Source organism: Paroedura picta, chromosome 5 (assembly GCF_049243985.1).
Source record: "Paroedura picta isolate Pp20150507F chromosome 5, Ppicta_v3.0, whole genome shotgun sequence".
Lineage (NCBI taxonomy): Eukaryota > Metazoa > Chordata > Lepidosauria > Squamata > Gekkonidae > Paroedura > Paroedura picta.
The window spans coordinates 117586820-117608982 of record NC_135373.1 but is presented as its reverse complement, the minus strand read 5'-3'; the positions used below and the strand labels follow the sequence as shown (position 1 = coordinate 117608982).

General features: G+C 46.4%; 1 protein-coding gene and 1 long non-coding RNA gene across 2 annotated transcripts in view; one reads left to right on the top strand and one right to left on the bottom strand.

Moving 5' to 3' along the window:
- LOC143838577 (1-phosphatidylinositol 4,5-bisphosphate phosphodiesterase zeta-1-like) overlaps window positions 1–6313 on the top strand; it is a 47068-nt gene extending 40755 nt beyond the window's left edge. The window contains exons 11-13 of the mRNA XM_077340109.1: window positions 193–325; window positions 768–917; window positions 6166–6313. Of these exons, the coding sequence (XP_077196224.1) occupies window positions 193–325; window positions 768–917; window positions 6166–6254 (372 nt within the window). The 3' untranslated portion in view covers window positions 6255–6313. The remainder of the gene's footprint in view (window positions 1–192; window positions 326–767; window positions 918–6165) is intronic.
- A 2591-nt stretch (window positions 6314–8904) lies between these two features.
- Window positions 8905–22163, bottom strand: part of LOC143839134 (uncharacterized) — a 52280-nt gene continuing 39021 nt past the window's right edge. Inside the window, exon 3 of the long non-coding RNA XR_013231629.1 lies at window positions 8905–8968. This is a non-coding gene — a long non-coding RNA (uncharacterized LOC143839134). The remainder of the gene's footprint in view (window positions 8969–22163) is intronic.

Here is a 22163-nt window from a genome sequence, read left to right as displayed (position 1 = left end):
TATCAATATTTATAGGTATGTTTCTCAGAAAGATGGGTTCTTTATTCCCCTACAAGGAACAGCTGCCATATACAACAAATAGTTTGTTTATTTAATTTCTGCCCTTTCGTTCTCCCCACTGGGCACCCCAAAAATGCCATTCATTTTTTCTCCGTTCTGAGATTAAAATTCGTATACTATTTTTTAATGCAGATTATTAGTGGCCATCAGCTGCCTCCCAGCAACCTTTCCAAGAGTAATAAGGCTGATCCTTTAGTCAAACTGGAAATTCATGGTGTTCCAGAAGACATGGCAAAGCACCAGACTTCTGTAATAAAGAACAACGGTAAGCACAGGGATCTACGAGAATTGACTTGGATAATACTGAATGCTTATGGCTTGGATGTACCGGAGATTTCTGTGGATGGAAGGGCATTTTTGTTAGCAGAGTTCAAATATTCAAAGAGTAGTGACGCATGAATCTTGTTTAATACAATAGTTATTTATGAATGAAAGAGCCGACAGTGGCTGATTTCGCATGGGAGGAAAAGGCTAGGTTGGCACCCGTATGGCTGTCGAGCTAATTCCCATAACCATATGACATCTCTGTCGTCCTGGCTCGCACATGTCAAGTACACTGAAAGCTCCGGCACTTACAGTGGGCATTTGTTGTGGGGGCGGGTCTTTCTGCAGGGCCGTCTGTGTCACCAGCTAATGCTTAAAGCTGATGCTTCTCTTGGAGAATATTGCTCTTTACAAGGGTTTTCTTTTTGTCCTTGTTGGTTCAGCTTTTAATCCTAGATGGGATGAAACATTCACTTTCAGCATCCAAGTGCCAGATCTTGCCTTGATACGCTTTATTGTAGAAGATCGGATGTGTGTAATTGCCAATGATTTTCTTGGCCAATTTACTTTGCCATTTACATGTATGAATAAAGGTAAGAAAAGCAGTATGTAATTAGAAATGCCAGATACTCATTGGGGCTGGGGAATCTCCACTTTGGCACCTCCCGCCTGCTTTAGAGGTTTATAAAAGCAGGGGAAACCCCCTGAAACCTCCACCCAAAACTCATGCAGCTCTGCCCACCACCGTTGCATACACCCACTCCCTCCCACCTGAAACTCGCAAAGCCAGCATTTATGACATGTACTAGTGGTGGGTGGTATCAGAGCCACAAACTCTGTGAGTTTTGGGGGCCGATGCACAGCAACTGCTCTGGTTTTGAGCAAAACCCTACTATAGAATTTTGTTCAAACGTTGTGTTGCCTCTGACATGCTGATGTCACACATGATGACATGTGTGATGTTAGCACATACCAGAGAGGTCCCAACCATGCCCCCAAACCCCCCTTCCACCAGCCCACTTCTACATATCAATTATTAAATTATTGCACTCATGCTTAAAATCAAAGGGCTTGCTGGGTGGCAAAGAAAAGCCTGTTTAGTGTTGCTCCAACTAATCTTTTTAATATAAAAATATCAGATTTGGAGTGTTTAAAATATACTTCCAGAGGCCACCACTGTCAGCTTTTGCCCAGGTCTCCATCACCAGTGCATTCCCACATGTGTCACAAAAAGTTATCAAATAGCAAATTTAAAAAGCTAACAAATAGCAAATATACAGCATGCTTACTTATCAATTCACAGACATTACCATTACAAAGAAACGAGAGAACAAAAAGAAAAAGTATATATTATATTGCCCTAGTTATGTTGCCAATTACCAGCATCACTCTTGACCAATTAAGTTCCAACCCAGGCTCCCCAGTGGCCACCAAACCCGACAATGAAGTCACACTGGCCAGGTCCTTGGCTTGGTAGGTCTGTAGCTTTTTTATGCCTGGTCTTAACCATTGAGAACCCCCTGAGACATTCTTCAGGCTTCGAAAAACCCCAGAAGTGGTGCGATGGAGGAGAATGTGGTTGGGAAGCAAAGCTGTGGACACGCCCACCCAGGGCTCCTCCCCTTCCCACCCCCCCAGGCCCATCATTGGCCATTTGGGGGGTGGAGCAGGTTGACATGACCATATTTGGCCATATCACTTGATAAATGTTTAACATAGTTAAAAATATTAAAAAATAGTTAGGAAACCCTTCCAGGACGGTCAAGAAACCCCAGGGGTTCCTGAAACCTTGCTAATTACATTAGAGAAATGAACCATTGATAAAAGTAGTGTCTTAAGTAAGGCCAACATTGTAGGAGAATGTAAAAGTGCGTGTGATAGAAATCAGTCCAATATTTCATTACATTTTTTTGCCGTCGCAGATTTGCAACAAGTACCAAGCTCAGTTAATAAAACATGGCTCTGGGTGTAATGCGACATACAGTACACAATAAAATATCCGTAGAATTATTAAATTGCATTCCATCTCCACGCAAACCAACATGAAATATTTAGACTCTGATGAAAAGACAAAGTGGATTTGCTGTCAGGAGGCATCTAACGACGTTATTATTAAAGGGAAACCTATCCATTTATCACTGTCCCTGCACCAGTTTAAAAAAAAGAACCCCGAACCAAAACAAAAAATACATTCAAATCCACCAATATGGAGTGAGCAATGCGGAAGAGAAATGATTACTGAAATAACACGGTAGGGTGATTTCCTAGAATCGCTAAATCAAATTAATCCTTGCTCTATTTGTCAAAAGCACAAAAAACACATAGCTAGAGAACGCAGTATTTTTCTATTTTGCAAAAAAAAGAAAAGAAAAAAAAGTTTAAGTGTGCCTTCTAAGGAATGCCCAGTATATTCTGCAGAGGACAAATCTGCCACAATCCGGAGTAGATTTAAGTGCTCGTAATACAATATATTCAATTTCTGTTGGCTCGTGGCTGGAGAATTACTATGGGTATGCCATGAGAACACATACATTATTTACACGTAGGGGACCCACAAGAATGTGCAGGGAGGCACGTCTTTGACCTTCTTGCACTATTTTCTCTTTGCCTTCCCCGAAAGCCCCCATAGCCTCTCACCTTTTCTTGCTTCCTTCTGCCCTCTCACTCAACAGACCACCTAGCTGCACGTGCCCCTCTCCCATCACCAGCTTTCCTCTTACCCCCCAGCAGCCTCTGCCTGGGAAAACCATGGCCCACTTCTGCCAGTCACTGGGCCAAGCCCACATGGACTCTAGGGAACCTGCAAAGACTTGTGGGGGACACCTCACTTTCTTCTCTGTCCCCTTCTTACACGGTTGCCTGTTTCCCTTCTCCTGGCCACCCCCCTAGCCGTTCCCCTTTCCCTGCCATCTGTCTTTTATCTGCCTCCTATATTCAGCTAGATATTATTTATTTATATCGTTAATACCCTGGTTTTGTCCACAGCAGGGACCAAAGCAACTTACATCTATTTATTTATTATATTTGTATCCCACCGCTCCCAGCAAGCTGGCTCCCAGCAAGCTTGCCACACCCCACCATGCTCCCTGCCCTTCTGGCTTGCCACTTGGCTCTGGGGGGCACTTAGAACCACTCGGTCATGCTTCTTAAATGCTCCACTCCACTCGGACATGCCACTGTTCCTGGCCCTGGGAGGCCATGGAAGGGTGGACAGGCATGCTTTGTGCCACCCACAATGCTCTTGCTGGACTCCTGGGTGCCACAAAATGCCATCCCACCACCATGTGCTCTCTGCCTGCTTGCCTCCTGGCACACCCCCAGTGGCACACCACTGAACATGGGCTGCCTCATCTCCTCCTCCCAGGTGCCTGTCTCCGAGCAGGACGATGGATTGTGCCTGGACATTCACTGCCTTGCCGCCCTTTCTATGTGCCAACCTCTTGAACAGGCAAGGAATGGTGCCTGGGCATGCACCTCCTTGCCACCCCCACTCCCCGTGTTCCTACCTCCTGCGAGGGCCATCCTGGCCAGCCCCCCACTCCCTCTGCAAGGGCAACACCATTCTCTCCAACCTGCCCGCACCCTCCCCAACTCTGTCTCCGCTGTAGGCTCACAGGTAGGCCCTCGCACCCCCTCCACAAAGGTGCCAACACACTCCCTGACTCACCCATTCCCTCCATGACTCCCTCACCCCTGGCCTTGCTGCCAAGGCCCGATGGGGATGCCAACTCACCCCCTCCACAGATATGCTGCTGTTCTTCCTGCTTGTGAGCAGGCTGTGGGGAGACACTTCCACCCGCACCTCCTGAGACAGCAGGGGGGAGGTCCCGTTCACCAGCCTGTTTTCTAGTGGGCATGTGTGCGAGCATGTATGTATATATGTATGTGTATACCTCTCCCTCTCCCTCTCCCTCTCCCTCTCCCTCTCCCTCTCCCTCTCCCTCTCCCTCTCCCTCTCCCCCTGCCTGCCTGCCTGCCTGCCTGCCTGCCTGCCTGCCTGCCTGCCTGCCTGCCTATCTATCTATCTATCTATCTATCTATCTATCTATCTATCTATCTATCTATCTATCTATCTATCTATCTATCTATCTATCTATCTATCTATCTATCTATCTATCTATCTATCTATCTATCTATCTATCTATCTATCTATCTATCTATCTATCTATCTATCTATCTATCTATCTATCTAGCAGTTTCTCAGTGGAACAGGTTTCCTTTGGAAGTTGGTGGGTTCTCCATCTTTGGAAATGTTTAAGCAAAGGCTGGATAGCCATCTGATGGAGAGGCTGATTCTGTGAAGGCTCAAGGGGGTGGCAGGTTACAGTACATGAGCAATAGGGTTGTGAGTGTCCTGCACAGTGCAGGGGGTTGGACTAGATGACCCAGGAGGCCCCTTCCAACTCTATGATTCTATGATTCTCTCTCTATATATGATGATATCCTGTCTACAATCTTGGAACCATAGCAGCTTGCTGTATAGTTCAACCTTTTAAATTCATTGTTGCCCGATTCCACTTTTTTGATACGGCCCCCCTCTAATGCTACTTTTGTACATGCAGGTCCCATGAGACCCAGCACGATCTTCCTTTTAAAATGGCCTTTTTGAAATGTGTCTGGGATGGAACAGCACTTAGTGTTCTGTTCCACCAGACTCACATGCACTTGAAAATCAACCGTGATTTAAGATTTAAGATTTCATTCTTCACGCTCCCACACGTGCTCTTTGGTGGTGCCCATTTCTCAAATTGCCTGTTTGAGTGCAAGAAAGGTGAGGGCTTTTTCCATTGTGGCCCCAATCCGGTGGAGTGCCCTGTCTGAGCAAATTCGTACCCTGTTGAACTTGTCTGCATTTTGCGGGGCCTGTAAGACAGTGTGAGTACACCAGGCATTCCACTCATGTCATTTTAGAGGACTCTGCTTTCAAGACTGTCGGGTTTTGTCTGTGGGTGCCAAAAAGCTGCATTTTAGTGGATTTCATTGCTTTCATGCACAGTAAATAACACTTTTTCAATCTGTGTCTCCTTTGCAACTGGATTTTATTGGGTGTGAAATCGCAAAATCTACTTACAAACAGTCGCTATAGTGGACCGAATCTGCATTATTTAGGATGGATGAAAACTCCCATGATTTATCATTGTTATTATCATTGTTATTGTTATTGTATAGCTATGACATTAGCCGCCCTGAGCCCCATGCTGGGGGAGGGGCAGGATAAAAGCCTAATAAACAAGCCAACTATAGCCTTTCAAAGAAAAAGTAGCACAACCTTCGAAACACTTCCGAACCCCTTCCTTAGAGCAGGCTTTCTCAACCTGGGCCTAGTCTGCACATACAGGATAATGCACTTTCAATGTGCTTTGGCAGCTGGAATTTCCTGTGCAGAACATTAAGTGCATTAAAAGTGCATTATCTATTGTGTGCAGACTAGGCCCAGGGCTTAGAAAATCCTGGGTTTCTCGTCAGCCCTGGAAGGGTTTCCCAGATGGGTGAGCGTTAATTAATTTTTAATACATTTAAAAAATTTGCTAAACATTTATCGGGTGATGTGACCATATATGGCCATGCCAACCTGCCACCCACCCAAAATGGCCAATGATAGGCCTGGAAAGGGTGGGAAGGGGAGGGGCCCCAGGTGGGCGTGTCCACAGCTCTGCTTACCAACCGTATTCTCCTCGATTGCGCCACTTCTGGGTTTTCTCGAAGCCTGAAGAATGTTTCAGGGGTTTCTCAATGGTAAAGAGAAACAGCTTCTTGCTGTTTCTGTTATATTTACTAAGCTTGAGATCCAAGTTGCCTGCGGGAGCTGTTCCTAACCAAACTGTTGTGGTTCGTTCACAGGTTACCGCCACATCCCACTGGTTTCCAAACTTGGCGTTTCCCTCAAACCAGCCTCTCTGTTTGTGTATGTTTGGTACCATCAGCAATAACATCCTTGACACACCCTCACACCCAGCTGTGCCTGAATAAAGCAACCGTGGTCAAAACAGCAGGCATCGGACTGTTTTCTAGCAGTACTAGAAAAACTTTGCAAGGGCTTATAGAAATCATGTTCCTAAGTGCTGTTAAGGTACAGCTGATGCAAAGGCAAACCCATAGGATAGTCAGGGCCTGTGAGATACAGAGGTGGTGTGCCATGGCCTTCCTCTGCAGAGCCTTCCTTGGTGGTCAAGCACCTATAACTTGGTGTGGTAATCAAGGGCAGGCTGATCTGGAGACTGGGGTTTGGTTTCCTACTCTTCCTTCACATGCAGCCATCTGGGTGACTCTGGGCTAGTCGCAGGTGTCTCAGATCTTTTCTTGAGGAGGAGGAGGAGGAAGAAGAGGAAGAAGAAGGGGAAGAAGAAGAAGAGGAAGAAGAAGAAGAGTTGGGTCTTATATGCTGCTTTTCTCTACCTGAAAGAATCTCTGGCTTTCCCTTCCTCCCCCACAACAGACGCTTTGAGAGGTAGGTGATGCTGAGAGAGCCCTGATATTACTACTCAGAGCAGCTTTGTCAGTGCTGTGATGAGCCCAAGGTCACCCAGCTGCTGCATGTGGGGGAGTTGCGAGAAATCAAACCCAGCTCGCCAGGTTAGAAGCCCACATTCCTAACCACTACACCAAGCTGGCTCTTGGTGGGCAGTTCTGTTAGAGCTCTCTCAGCCTCACCTACCTCATAGGTTGCCTGTTGTAGGGAAAGGGAGAGAATGGAAGAGAAAACTACTTTGGGACTTTTTCGGGTAGTGAAAAGCAGGTTATAGGCAGCTCTTCTCTGTCTTGCATGCTGATTAGCTTCCAAGATCTGGTGACATGGAGCCATGCCATACTATACCAAAATCTCTTGGGGCAATTACCTACAGGGCCTGCACAAGTGACCGCTTGGGATGCCCAACTAATAAGACCAGCAGTTTGGGCTGATTTAAATTTTCTGGTTTCTTAGCTGTAATCAGAGAGAAACTTGGCTATCTTCTAGCATGGTTAAGAGAAATCAACTTTAATTCGTCTTTATCCAATTTTTCCCTGAAAGCCAATAATCCTTTTCATTTCCCGCAGATCAATCATAGACGTAGCAGATGGAAAATTTAAAGTGCTAAATATCAAAATGGAAATCTAATAAGATGTAGATGAGTTTTTTTTTTTAATTTGCGGTCACAGGGGATTAAAAGCCCAGTGCAGAAATAGCCTAGGTTTCATACTGCTTAGTACTATTGCAGAGTTCGGCACACTGAATGATTGCAGTTCCATGAACCAATCAGAACGCATTCTAAATGCACGGGTTGGGTTTGCAAATGATAAGGAATGAAAGAAATGGTTAGCAGTTAGGCCTTGGAAAAATAGGTTTGGTTGGAAGGTGGCCAAGGGTTTTGCTCAGCACTTAATAAACACCTTGCACATGGGCTCCAGACTCTCTTCTCCAGATTCCTAGCCAGCTTTCTGTACTTCACAGTGGGCGACTCGGCTATTTATTTAAATCATGGAGAAGTGGGGTGTATTTATGATGCAGGATATATGTTATATTGTGCTGGTTTCCAAACGGCAATTTTTATAAGGTTTGTAATGAAAAGAAAATCAGTAGTAAAAAAACATTAAGTTGGCATGACAATTGGGGTCGGTTTTAACGGATTACTAGTGTGAATTGTAATAGCAGTGATTTATTTTCACCACCCTAGGATATTTAGAGGGATGATATAGATGGCCACCTGACCACATACCTCTGGCTAAAATTACACTCTCCGATTTTTGTTTTTTAAATGAACCTTCCATCTCAGTGCAGTGGTAACACAATGAAACAGTCTCAAGCACACAGCGGTAACTAGAAAATAAATGCCCACAATTATTTATAGCGGAACTCCCCTGAAAGAAACCAAAGTGCAAAACCTGAACTACTCCAGTATACTGAGAAGAATTTGAAATCAATATTGATTGAACTTTAAGGGCAGGAACGTCAAGAAACAGTTGAATTTGGACGCCCAAGACTCTTGGTTTAGAAAAGTAATTTATTCTTGGTTCCTTGCTCCACAAACCTGTCATTGAAATTTTGGCCTAGACAATCGTATTGTTTGCTCACAAAAGCAAGAATTTGAAATCAAATAATAATAATATCCGAAATACAACACGGTGTTTTCAAAACAGTGGAGAAAGAGATTCTCTATGTTCAAGTAGATCTTTACCCATGTCACTAGGGGAGCTTAGTGGCCCCTTAGTGCAGGGGTAGTCAACCTGTGGTCCTCCAGATGTTCATGGACTACATTTCCCATGAGCCCCTGCCAGCAAACGCTGGGAATTGTAGTCCATGGACATCTGGAGGACCACAGGTTGACTACCCCTGCCTTAGTGGACAGTGGCTTTGTTTCAAGAGAGGTCCACAAGGGTAGTAGGCTGCCAAGTAGTATGTTAATGAAAAAGGATTCTACTTCTCTTGGGCTAGACACAGTTCCTCTCAGAGCTCTCTCAGCTTCACCTACCTCACTGGATGTAAGTTGTGGGGAGAGGAAGGGTAGTCCTCTTTGAGACTCCTTTGGCTAGTAAAAAGTGGGGCACACAAAAACCAGTTCTTTTTCTTCTCTAATCCACACTTACTTACCTTGGAAAGACAATACCCTTGTATGACACCCAGGGCAACACCCTTCTGTATACCATCTCCAAAATCCAGCTTCTGTTTCTTAAAATCATCAGAAAGTCTTTATTAGTCGACTGTAGTTCCTAACAAAATCAGTGATATATCATCGTATCTTAGCTGTAATCATGATTTCTTGGCCAACTGCAAGCAGCATCCTCAAACAATAGCTTTTTAAGAAATCAAACACTTGAAAGTCTTCCTGGTGGCCTTAATGGCTGACCTGCCCCTGAATTAGGGTTGCCAACTCTGGGTTGGGAAATACCTGGAGATGTGGAGGGTGAAACTAGGGAAGACAAGGTTTGAAGTGAGGCTCCACAGCATATCCACCCTCAAAAGCAGCCATTTTCTCCAAGGGAACTGATCTTGGTCATCTGGAGATGTCATAGTCCCATTGTATACAGCACTGGTCAGACCACATCTGGAGTACTGTGTGCAGTTCTGGAGGCCTCACTTCAAGAAGGACGTCAATAAAATTGAAAGGGTACAGAGGAGAGCGACGAAGATAATCTGGGGCCAAGGGACCAAGCCCTATGAAGATAGGTTGAGGGACTTGGGAATGTTCAGCCTGGAGAAAAGGAGGTTGAGAGGGGACATGATAGCCTTCTTTAAGTATTTGAAAGGTTGTCACTTGGAGGAGGGCAGGATGCTGTTTCTGTTGGCTGCAGAGGAGAGGACACGCAGTAATGGGTTTAAACTACAAGTACAACGATATAGGCGAGATATCAGGAAAAGAATTTTCACAGTCAGAGTAGTTCAGTAGTGGAACAGGCTGCCTAAGGAGGTGGTGAGCTCCCCCTCCCTGGCAGTCTTCAAGCAAAGGTTGGATACACACTTTTCTTGGATGCTTTAGGATGCTTTGGGCTGATCCTGCGTTGAGCAGGGGGTTGGACTAGATGGCCTGTATGACCCCTTCCAACTCTATGATTCTATGATCCTATGAGATTGTTTGTAAAAGCAGGAGAGCTTCAGGTGCCACCTGGAACTTGGCAATTCTATCCTGAATCTGGGGCCTTCTGCATGCCAAGGATGTGCTCTGCCACTGAACAGGAATTTAGAGGGCCCATGAAGGACATGTTCCCCCTTTTCCCTCTTGCTTTCTCCACCTCGTGTCCAGGTAGAATTTCTAGACCCTAAAAGGTAAGGAAAATAAAATAAAAAGTGCCTCTAGGGCATATATGGTGATGTCACTTCCATTTTTTCCCCTGGAAGTGATGCCAATCCTCTCTGGGAATCACTGGAAACTCTATGTAAAACCACAACATTTTCAGTGATTCCTAGAGAGGAGTTATGACACTTCCAGGTTTTCCAGTGTCATTTCTGATGGCTGAACTCCTCTCCCCAATCCCTTTCATTTTCTGTTGCTCCAGAGAGGCAGACCAGAACCAATGGGTGGAAATTAATTCAAAGGAATTTTTTTGCTAACCATTTGGAAGACGTTCCTGACAGAGTGGTTACTCAGTTGAACAGGCTTCCTCGGGAGGTGGTGGGTTCTCCTTCTTTGGAAGTCTTTAAGCAGAGGCTAGATAGACATTTGACAGAAATGCTGATCTTGAGTGGGTGGGCAGGAAGGGATGTGCCATTGTTTGTCTTTTGTGGCCCTTCCTTGCATACCCAGGGAACTGTTGATTTCCACTGTGGGATGGTAAGTGAATTTCCTCCAGGCCGGCTGGATTAAGAGATTTTTGGTGGGGAGGGATCACTTTGGCATGAAATTGGGGTCACTGTGGGTGGGCAGGTGGTTGTGAGTTCCTGCATTGTGAAGGGGGTTGGACTAGATGACCCTGGAGGTCCCTTCCAAGTCTATGATTCTACCACTTCTGGGTTACCTCGAAGCCTGCAACATTTTCCAGTCCTATTCCACGAGGCTGGTGTAGACCTTGGGCATGAAATTGGGGTCACTGTGGGTGGGCAGGTGGTTGTGAGTTCCTGCATTGTGCAGGGGGACCCTGAGGGTCTCACCTCTAGGATTCTGTTTATGCTGCTTTGTGTTTTAAAGATCACAATCTGGGCACGGTTTTGCACCTGAGTTTGCAATGGGTACCGAGCAACCTTGCCGCCAAGTGCCATGGCAGGCTGCAAAATATATCCACATGCGCTCCTTGTATGCGCTCATGCTAATGGGAACGTTTTGCAAATAGAGGGCAGTAATTCTGTGAAGATAACTAAACGACAATGGACCATGAAAAAGCCATTATAATTTCCTCATGATTAGCAGCTTGCTCTGCGCACTTAGCAACCTCCTGGATGCTTATGTCCTCCAAGGCAAGCGCTTCGGTTAATGGGGCAGAAGGGCCCCCGAGTAAAATGGGGAGAGGCGTCCTAATGAACAAATAATTCAATTGCCGATGACAACGTTCATATTACACCATTCCCCAATGAACTGCGCTTTCCTGCATTTAACTGGGCACGCTTTCGCTGAATGGTGATAGCAACCTTAACCTCCATCCCTCCCCCCCCCCCCCCCCGGCAATCTTGTTGAAAATCCACCATCAAAGGCATAGTCAATCCTCGGCATTCTTCCGACTGCAACAGACGACCGCTGCTTCTCACTGATCACAGTTTGATCCCATCCTTGAACAAGTGGAGCTGCTTTATACTGAGCTGGGGCTTCATCATCATCATCCAGTGTCTAAACCGCCCTCTGAATATGGCTCGGGTAGTATACTTTTGGGTGTTAGTTTTAGGGGAGGCACTTTAAAAGAGCCTCTTGTGGCGCAGAGTGGTAAGGCAGCCGTCTGAAAGCTCTGCCCATGAGGCTGGGAGTTCAATCCCAGCAGCCGGCTCAAGGTTGACTCAGCCTTCCATCCTTCCGAGGTCGGTAAAATGAGTACCCAGCTTGCTGGGGGGTAAACGGTAATGACTGGGGAAGGCACTGGCAAACCACCCCATATTGAGTCTGCCATGAAAACGCTGGAGGGCGTCACCCCAAGGGTCAGACATGACTCAGTGCTTGCACAGGGGATACCTTTACCTTTACCTTTAGGGGAGGGGTTTTAATGGGGTACGTCTTTTATGTAACCCGCCTTGAGCTTTGGAATAAAGTGGGCTAGAAATGTAGTAGTAGTACTAGTAGTAATAGTAGTAGTAGTAGTAAGGTAAAGGTGTCCCCTGTGCAAGCACCGGGTCATGTCTGACCCTTGGGGTGACGCCCTCTAGCGTTTTCATGGCAGACTCAATATGGGGTGGTTTGCCAGTGCCTTCCCCAGTCATTACCGTTTACCCTCCAGCAAGCTGGGGGCTCATTTTACGGACCTCGGAAGGATGGAAGACTGAGTCAACCTTGAGCCGGCTGCTGGGATCGAACTCTCAGCCTCATGGGCAGACAGCTTCAGACAGCATGTCTGCTGCCTTACCACCCTGCGTCACAAGAGGCTCTTAGCAGTAGTAGTAGTAGTAGTAGTAGTAGTAGTAGTAGTAGTAGTAGTAGTAGTAGTAGTAGTAGTAATAGATATTTATTTATTGTATTTATATATTATTGTATATAGGTTAAAATTAACAGTAAATCAACAGTAAATTAAAAACCAGAAGAAAACATCAACATTAACAATATCATCACAGGATCATAGAATTGGAAAGGAGCTCCAGGATCCTCTAGTCCAACCCCCCGCAGAATGCAGGAAATTTACAATTTCTTGCCCACCCACAGTGACCCCAATTCAATGTACAGATGATGCTTCCCCTCCCCCCCACCACCAAAAAACCCCCCCAGAATCCTTGGCCAGTCTGGCCTGGAGGAAATTTGCCTCCTGATCCCAAAGTAGCAATTGGTATTTCCCTGAGCTTGCAAGAAAGGTCCAGAAGAGCTGAGCACCAACACAATCCTTTCTGCCCTCCCACTCACAATCTGCCGAAGTTCAGAGAATCAGCAAGGTGGCTATCTAGCCTCTGCTTAAAAACTTCCAAAGATGGAGAACCCACCACCTCCTGAGGAAGCTCATTCCACTGAGGAACCACTCTAACTGCCAGGAACTTCTTCCGGATGTTTAGCTGAAAATTCTTTTGAATACTGTGTTCCATTTTGGACACCCCAGTTAAATAGGGATGTAGACAAACTGGAGTATGTCCAGAGGAAGGCAACAAAGATGGTGAGGGGCTTAGTAGAGGACATTTTCTGAAGAAGTATCCCCACAAAGTCAATTCAAAAAGTTACCTTGTATTTGCCAAAATCTGATAAGCGCTAACCTACTTTTTCAGGAAACCTGCCAAACTGGGATGCCAGTTGTTAAATGAATCCTCAACGTAGGATCTAAAGCTCAGAGAAAACTATGTTTTAAATTATTGACGTCTGATTCCCCACCACACTTCTTTCTTGTTAAACGTGTGGGGTGAGGAGAGGCCTATTATGAATTCATCACATTCTTGACCAAGCTGTCATGGACAGCGCTTTACGGAGTTTTATAGTCAGGAATACAGAGCTAACGTTTTATAATTAAGCCAAGCTATGTTCACCCGGCATCAAAAGCTATTTCAAGGAGAAACCAAAAACTGCTAGCTTGTGGCTTTTGCGACTGGGTTGCAGAAACAAAGCCTTCCCCTGTGGGAACATTCTGGTCCATTTTAAATAACAGGCAGCCACAAATTCTTGCCCAGGGGGAAGAAAATGTCTGAATTTAGGCTCCCGTTCTTGTTTTATTTACTTCATTTATACCTTGGGTGGCTAGCTCCAGGTTGGGGAAAACCTGGAGATTTTGGGGGAGGAGCCTGAGAGGGGCAGGGTTAGGGGAGGGGAGGGACTTCAGTGGGATATAACAGGGGTAGTCAACCTGTGGTCCTCCAAATGTTCATGAACTACAATTCCCATGAGCCCCTGCCAGCAAACACTGTAGTCCATGGACATCTGGAGGACCACAGATTGACTACCCCTGGGATATAATACCATGGAGTCCACCTTTCAAAGCAGGAGCTCTCCAGCTGCAACACAGAAGAGCCAGAGCATCTTCTTGGCATGTGAGAGGTCCCAGGTTCAATCCCTGGAGAGCTTCTGCCAGGTTGGGTAGAACTTGGTGGACCAGTGGTCCCGTAACGCCATGAGTGTTTATCTGAAGGTGGATAACCCTATTTATATCCCACATTCCCTCCTAATGAAGACTCCGAAAACCTCATATCAAGCTCCTCTCCTTCATTTTATCCTTACCAAAATCCTATAAAATAAGGTGAGGCTGAGAATGTGTGACTGGCACAATATTACCCAGTAAGCTTCTGGGGCAAAATGGGGATTTGAACGTGTTCAGGTCTCAACCTGAGTGTACCCCACAGAGCTGTTGTGCATGCCAGTGGTCTAACAGAATCCTCAGCATCTTTATCTGTCCCACTTAATATTTCTGGTAAGACCTTGGAGGAGGAGCTGGTCTCATGGCTTACGTTCCACTCAGCACTTAACACCCACTCAGGGCAGCTGTCCTGCCCCTATGTTCCTCCTCCAACCAGCTTGCCTGTCTGTCCAGCAGCCAGCCAATTGCCTTCCACCCCCCACCCCTGACCTCTCCCTCCTCCTTCTACTTCTTCTGAGGCTTGGAGGCTGCAGATTCCTGCTGCATGAGAGCTGCCCTTGCCAGTGAATTCCTTTCCCGGGGGCCTCCAGCCTGCAGCCTTTCCAGGTCTTCCACACACACACACCAATCTAGCACCCGCTGTATTCCTGAATGCAACAGGATTTGTCCCTAGTCACACTACGGATTCTCTGTTCTCTTGGGGACGCCATTTTTGTATCCTACGGTCATTTTTAGTTGTGTGTTTCACAGCAGTCATTTTGTAGAAACAGGAATCAGTGGAAGATATGCTTGCAGAAGATGGTGGCCATCCTCCAGGTCAGACCTGGAGAGCTTCCAAAATCACACCTGCTTTCCCAGCTACAGAGATCAACCCCCCTGGAGAAAATAGTTGCTTTGTGGGCAGGTGTTAGGTTATAGGGCATACTACCCCACTGAAAGGAGCCTCTTGTGGCGCAGAGTGGTAAGGCAGCCATCTGAAAACTTTGCCCATGAGGCTGGGAGTTCGATCCCAGCAGCCGGCTCAAGGTCGACTCAGCCTTCCATCCTTACGAGGTCGGTAAAATGAGTACCCAGCTTGCTGCTGGGGGGTAAACGGTAATGACTGGGGAAGGCACTGGCAAACCACCCCGTATTGAGTCTGCCATGAAAACGCTAGAGGGCGTCACCCCAAGGGTCAGACATGACTCGGTGCTTGCACAGGGGATACCTTTACCTTTACCTTTTACCCCACTGAGGTCTTTCCTCTCTCCCTAGCAGCCACCCCCAAGTCACTGGGAATTTGTCATCCTGAATTTATTTAATTAATTTTATTTATTTATTTGGATTTTTATACCACCTGTTGGGATGAGAGAGATTCAGACACACACGCAGGTATCTGAGTGTCAGGGAAGTCCCCCGACTTTCAGCCCAGATCCCCCCGAAGAACAGCATCTTTTATTAACGTCACTTGCACATAATATGTATCCATGTATCTCTTTTGGCCTTTGGGCCGGTACTCAAACCCAGAAGCTTCTTGCATGTAAGCGTACAAGCAGCTATTGTTCTTTGTGCTTTCTACTTGCATTGCGATAACAGCGTGTTCAGCAGTTCACTTTAGCAATACACACACACACACACACACACACACACACTAGGCCTGCACCACAACCACCCATATTTCTTTAGATTTATAAACCACCCTCTCCGGCATTAAAACCATTCTAAAGGAATTCTAAAATTTTAGCCAGTAGAACCCTGGGCATGGCATGATATAGGAAGGGAAGCAAATCTGATATTAATATAGATCAGGCTTTCTCAACTAGGGTTTCGTGAAATTGTGGGGCTTTTTGATGGCCCTGGAAGGGTTTCCCAAATGAGTGTGAGTTAATTAATTTTAATTTTAATTTTTTAAAAACTGCTAAACATTTATTGGGTGTATGACCATATATCAACCCCCCCCCCCCGATGGCCAATGCTGGGCCTGGAGGGGGTGGGAAGGGGAGGGGCCCCAGGTGGGCGTGTCCACAGCTCTGCTTCCCAACCATATTCTGCACAATTGCACCTCTTCTGGCGTTTCTCGAAGCCTGACGAATGTTTCAGGTGTTTCTCGAGGGTAATAAACTGGAGACAGGCTGATATAGATGTTACCCATTTTACTGGCCTTTGACCATAGGCTTGGTGGAAAAACTCCATTTTACAAGCCCTGTAGGACTCAGTGAGGTCTGAAAAGGCCCTGATATTTTTCTGGGAACTCATTCCATGAGGCAGCAGCCGGAGCTGAGAACACCCTGTCTCTGCTTGAGTCCAACCAAATTTCTTTGGGGCTGAGGACCACTAGACTGTTTGTATTGGCTGGGCTCTCCTGGGGACATATTTGGAGAGGCGGTCCCTTAGGATCAGCCCTACAAAAGCAGGAAAAGTCATTTCCAAGTTTTCTTCCAAAGGCTGGGACTCGGATAAATATTTCATTGTTGATTTGCACGAGACTAACCTTTGCCTTAAACTCCCCAGATAGTCTTTGTAAGTAAGTTGTTCATTGTTAAGCGCCCAGGAGACTGATTCTGTGTCCCCTCTTCCTGCGCCAGCATTTAATCTGGTAGAATAAACCCACCAGAGATTTGCAGCATAGAAAGAGGGGAGGGAAAGAACATGAAAGGAAAGAGAATTCCGTAAACGCTGCTGTGCTTGTATACAGAATTGCCCCGCAAGGAAGAATGTTATCTTGAGCAGTCTAGGAGGCAAAAATTAAAACTTCTTTATGGCAGATTTTGATCCGGAGTGTGAAAACCCACTTGGTTCTCCAAGCTTGCTTGATGCACCAGCGTGAAATACACAATAATGTAAAATGGCTTTGCGCGGCTTCGGAATGCAACCATGATACATTAACGCGAGCTTAAAACATGAATAGGAAACAGTGCTAAAATGCTCCTTCAGCAGTTCCGCCAGGTGAATGTTTGCAAATGGAAAAGTTGTTTTCTTTGCATTAAGATTCAAGGGGCATTTTGAACACTGCATTGAATTCCTGCAGTTGCCGCTAAGGTATTCGGTGAATGTTCACAGCAGTGTCCCCAGTCACGTCCCCAAATTTCCATACTGGCGGCTCACATTCGGCAAGCAGATTATGCAACTAAGCATAATGGCAAATGGCTGAGAAGGTGGGCAGCCTAACCTTCTAGGAACAACCAAGCTGGGACAGAATTTAGATTTTCGTCTCATGGCATCGGAAAAATGGAAGGATCTGTCGTGTAGTGTAGTGTTTAAGAGTGGCCTCTAAGGCCTCTAATCTGGAGAGCCGAATATGATGCCCCAATCCTCCATTTACCTCTAGCTGGGTGACCTTGGGCCAGTCACAGTTCTCTCAGAGCTCTCTCAGCCCCTCTTAACTTACAGGATCTCTGTTGTTGGGAAAGGATAGGCGATTGTAAGATGTTTTGAAACTCCTTTGAGTAGTAAAAAGCAGGGTAGAAAACCAACTCTCCTCCTCCTCCTCCTCCTCCTCCTCCTCCTCCTCCTCCTCTTCTGGGTGACCTTGGGCTCGCCACGGCACTGATAAAACTGTTCTGACCGAGCAGTGATATCAGGGCTCTCTCAGCCTCACCCACCTCACAGGGTGTCTGTTGTGGGGAGAGGAAAGGGAAGGCGACTGTAAGCTGCTTTGAGCCTCCTTCAGGTAGGGAAAAGCGGCATATAAGAACCAACTCTTCTTCTTCTTCTTCTTCTTCTTCTTCTTCTTCTTCTTCTTCTTCTTCTTCTTCTTCTTCTTCTTCTTCTTCTTCTTCGCCACAGTTTGGCCACCCCTGATCTATAGTTTTGCCATAGAGATGTTCCTAGAGAGGTCTGACTTCACCTTCAGGATTTTTCCGGAAGGGATGTAATGCTGTTACATTACACTTACTCCTCAGTTCCCTGCTCCTGAGACTCCTCAGCTTACTGGGTGACCTTAGAAAATGACTGCTTTGGATGCTCTAGGATCCTCCTAGAGTTCTTATCTCTGGACTGGAAAATTCTGTGAAGGCGTAAGGGGGTGGCAGATTACAGTGGATGAGTGATTGGGATATGAGTGTCCTGCACAGTGCAGGGGGTTGGACTAGATGACCCAGGAGGTACCTTCCAACTCTATGGTTCTATGATTCTATGAAATCCCTGGAGATTTTGGAGGTGAAGCCTTGAAAGGGCAGGGTTGAAATATGGGAGGGACCACAGCAATATATATTAGGCATAGAGTCTAAACTCCAAACCAGCCATTTTTCTCCAAGGGAACAGATCTGTGTAGTCTGGAGATCCATTGTAATAGCAGATCTCCACACCCCACCTGATGGTTGGAAACCATGTGATCTCCGCATGCTCCACCCCCTCCCATTGCTGAGAATTTCCCACTTGGAGTTGACAACTCTAGAGATGAAGGTACCAGATGCAGGTGTCCCTCTGAACAGTTCTCATGACCGTTACACAAACCCTGGATTATTACACAAAGCTATTGGTTTCAGGAACTTCATTTGCCCTTGAGCGTTTTAATTTTCAGATCAGCCAAACAGCAACGGGGGGAAAAAATCCTCCACATAGTGAACAAAAAGTTTCCTCTGAAGTCATCTGGAAGAACACCAGGGCTTTCCCGACTAAGCAATGTTCCTCCCTGCAAACTTCAATCTCACTGGTGAAACGAAAGGCAAAGAATAAGAGAGAGAGAGAGGCTGCAATTTCTCCCCCTAAAATTCTGCTCAGTTAAGGCCTATTTGCTGCAGGCAGTTACAGAAAGCAAAGAGCGTAAAAATAAAGCTCCAAATACCCAGGAGAAGCACATTTCTGAAGTACTTCTCAGGTTTCTGCCTCTCAGGAAAAAAATTAAAAGAAAAAAAAAAGAAACCTTCCCTCTAGCTTTGTGTCCCAAAATTAAAAATGCAAAGTGCACAAACTCTCGAAATAAGAGCTACGGTATTTTTAGACTGCCTTCAGAAGTAGCAAGCTCGAAGGCCAAAGAAGCATGCATTTACACCTGCCTGTTTCTGCCTCCCGTGGGGCTCTCACTAACCTCGTCTCCAGCTTGGTGTAGCAGTTACGAGCGGCGGCTTCTAATCTGACGAGGGGGTTTGATCCCCCGCTCCTCCACATGCAGCCAGCTTGGCAATTTAGAGTTCATCATAGCCCTCATAGTGCTGTTCTCGCAGAGCAGTAATCTCAGGGCTCTGAGCCTCACCTCCCTCACAGGGTGTCTGTTTGTGGGGAGAGGAAAGGGAAGGCGAACAGTCGCCTTCCCATTCCTCTCCCCACAACAGACACCCTGTGAGGTGGGTGAGGCTGAGAGAGCCCTGATATTACTGAAGAAGAAGAAGAGTTGGTTCTTATATGCCGCCTTTCCCTACCTAAAAAGCGGCATATAAGAACCAACTCTTCTTCTTCTTCAGTAATCTCAGGGCTCTCTCAGCCTCCCCTCCCTCACAGGGTGTCTGTTGTGGGGAGAGGAAAGGGAAGGCGAATGGAAGCCGTTTTGAGACTCCTTCGGGTAGAGAAAAGCAGCATATAAGAACCAACTCTTCTTCTTCAGTAATCTCAGGGCTCTCTCAGCCTCACCTCCCTCACAGGGTGTCTGTTGTGGGGAGAGGAAAAGGAAGGCGATTGTAAGCCACGTTGAGACTCCTTCGGGTAGAGAAAAGCGACATATAAAACTCAAGCCGCTGTAAAGCGGGATATAAGAACCAACTCTTCTTCTTCTTCTTCTTCTTCTTCTTCTTCTTCTTCTTCTTCTTCTTCTTCTTCTTCTTCTTCTTCTTCTTCTTCTTCTTCTTCTTCTTCTTCTTCTTCTTCTTCGTCTTAATAAATGAATGAATGAATGAATGAATGAATGAATGGCCAGATCTGAGAAAGGCAAGCAGACATCTCTTATTTATTTATTTGGATTTTTATATGGCTCTGGGCGGTTTACATAAAACGTCACGGGGTAATTACATGGAACATCATAACAAATATAACAATCCTAGCATAACATAGAACATTTCAACTAGGCTATTTCGACAGAAACATCGTTCGACAAAGATAGTAACTTTAACTGAACCCTTAGGCAGGTCATGTTCAGTCGTGTAAAGGGGGGTGTCGGGGGGGGGGACCAGCGGGTGTTATTGGGTCGGTCAGCCTCAAGCAAATGCCTGGTGGAGGAGCTCTCTTTTGCAGGCCCTGTTCTCTTCTACTGACCAGCAAAAGATTGAGGCAAGTCTTATTCGAAAAGGAAGCCAAACCCTCTGAAAACTCCATGTGAGAAGTCACCTAGATGCCAGATCAAAATCCCTGTTTGAGACAGATGTGGTTGATCTCTGTGTTCAACCACACTTTGAACATTTCAAGGCCAAGAAAAAGCAACGCTTCAAGAACAGCTATTTGCAACAAAGGCTCAAATAGCCAGAAGTTGATCCCCTGTTATCTTTGGCAACAGAAGGCTGTGGAACCAGGCGGCATTTAAATGTTTGTTTCTGTCCTTTTAGCAATTAAAATTATTGCAGCCTCAGAAATAACAAGGACTGACCTTTTGAGACTCGTTTTCCTTAATTAAAACAAAAGCAGCTATTTCAAGAGAGAGAAAAAAAACATGCTTGCAAATGTCTCCTTTCGTCTTTATGGGATCTTGTAACACTGCACGCAAACACCCGTGTGTTTTGCAGATCATTAAAATCCCTTTTTGTGGTGAAGACAAAGCTGAATTCACTGCAGTCTCCCATTCCAAACAAATTCCTATAAGAGCACTTATGTTGGGGAAGTTGCCAGGTATCCCCTGGCCACCAGAGGGGGATGGAGGAGTAGGGTTGTCAGATGCAGGATGGGAAATTCCTGGATTCTTGAGGATGGAGAATGAGGAGGGGTTGGACCTCAGTGGGGTACAGTGCCATACAGAAGACTTTCTCAAACAGGGCTTCGTATTTAAAAGGCTGCCATATAGAGCAGTGGTCCCCAACCTTTTTGAGGCTGGGGACCAGCAGGGCAATTGCCCGCCCGCGCATGCTGTGCATGCGCAACCGGGCCGCGCATCGTGTATGCGCGGCCGAAATCGCGCATGTGCGGCTGAAATCTCGCATGTGCGGCACTTTCGCGCATGCACGAAAGTGCGGCGCATGCACGAAAGTGCGGCACATGCACAATTTCGGCCACGCATGCACAATGCGCATGCGCGGCCCTGATTCCCTCTCCCCCCCTCCCGCAGTAAGAAGCTTCCCGGGCCGCAAGCTTGTGGCCTGGGAAGTTTTTTACTGCGGGGGGGGCTGGGGAGAGGGAGCGCGGCCCGGCCCGCGGGTTGGGGACCACTGATATAGAGGATGGAGCAGAGTTCTTCTCTCTTGCCCCGGAGGGACAGACCAGAACCAATGAGATGAAATTATTTCAAAAGAAATTCCGTCTAAACATCAGGAACATAGTGCCTGTTCATCTCAGTGGAACAGGCTTCCTCGGGAGGTGGTGGGTTCTCCATCTTTGGAGATGTTTAAGCAGAGGCTGAGTAGCCATCTGATAGAGAAGCTGATTCTCTGAAGGCTCAAGGGGGTGGCAGGTGACAGTGGATGAGCAATAGGGATGTGAGTGTCCTGCATAGTGCTGGGGGTTGGACTAGATGACCCATGAGGTCCCTTCCAACTCTATTATTCTATGATTCTTGATGGCCCTGAAAGGGTTTCCCAGATGGGTGGGTGGTAATGAATTTTTAAGATACTTTAAAAAAATTGTTAAACATTTATCAGATGATAGGACTATCTATGATGACGTCGACCTCCCTCCCCCTAACAAAATCAGCAGTGATGGGCCTGGAGGGGGTGGGAAGGACAGGGGCCCTGGGTCGGCCTGTCTACAGCTCTGCTTCCCAACCTTATAGTGCACAGTTGCACCATAAAGCCTGAAGAATGTTTCAGGGGTTTCTCAGTGGTAAAAATGCTGAGAATGGTTGCCTCTAAAGCTTCTATTTTCTTCAGGCGAGCTGATTTCTGTAGTCTGGGGATGATCTGTAATTCCAGAAGACCCCGGGTCCCACTTGGAGGCAGGCATCTCTAGGCATGTCCCTTCTAATCTTGTGTGTCCTTCTTTATTATTCTTGTCAGCTGCCGGGATGGGCCATGCCGCAACTTGTATGTAGCAGACATCCGGGATGGCCAAATTCAGCATTTGCAGATCTACAATAACAGCAAGATGGTTGCACTGAGATGGGAGGGGTTGAGAATCAGCATTGGTTGATCAAAAACAAAAATCAGAAGGGAGTGTCCCCACCCTACTTATATTTTCATTTCATTTATCTGCTA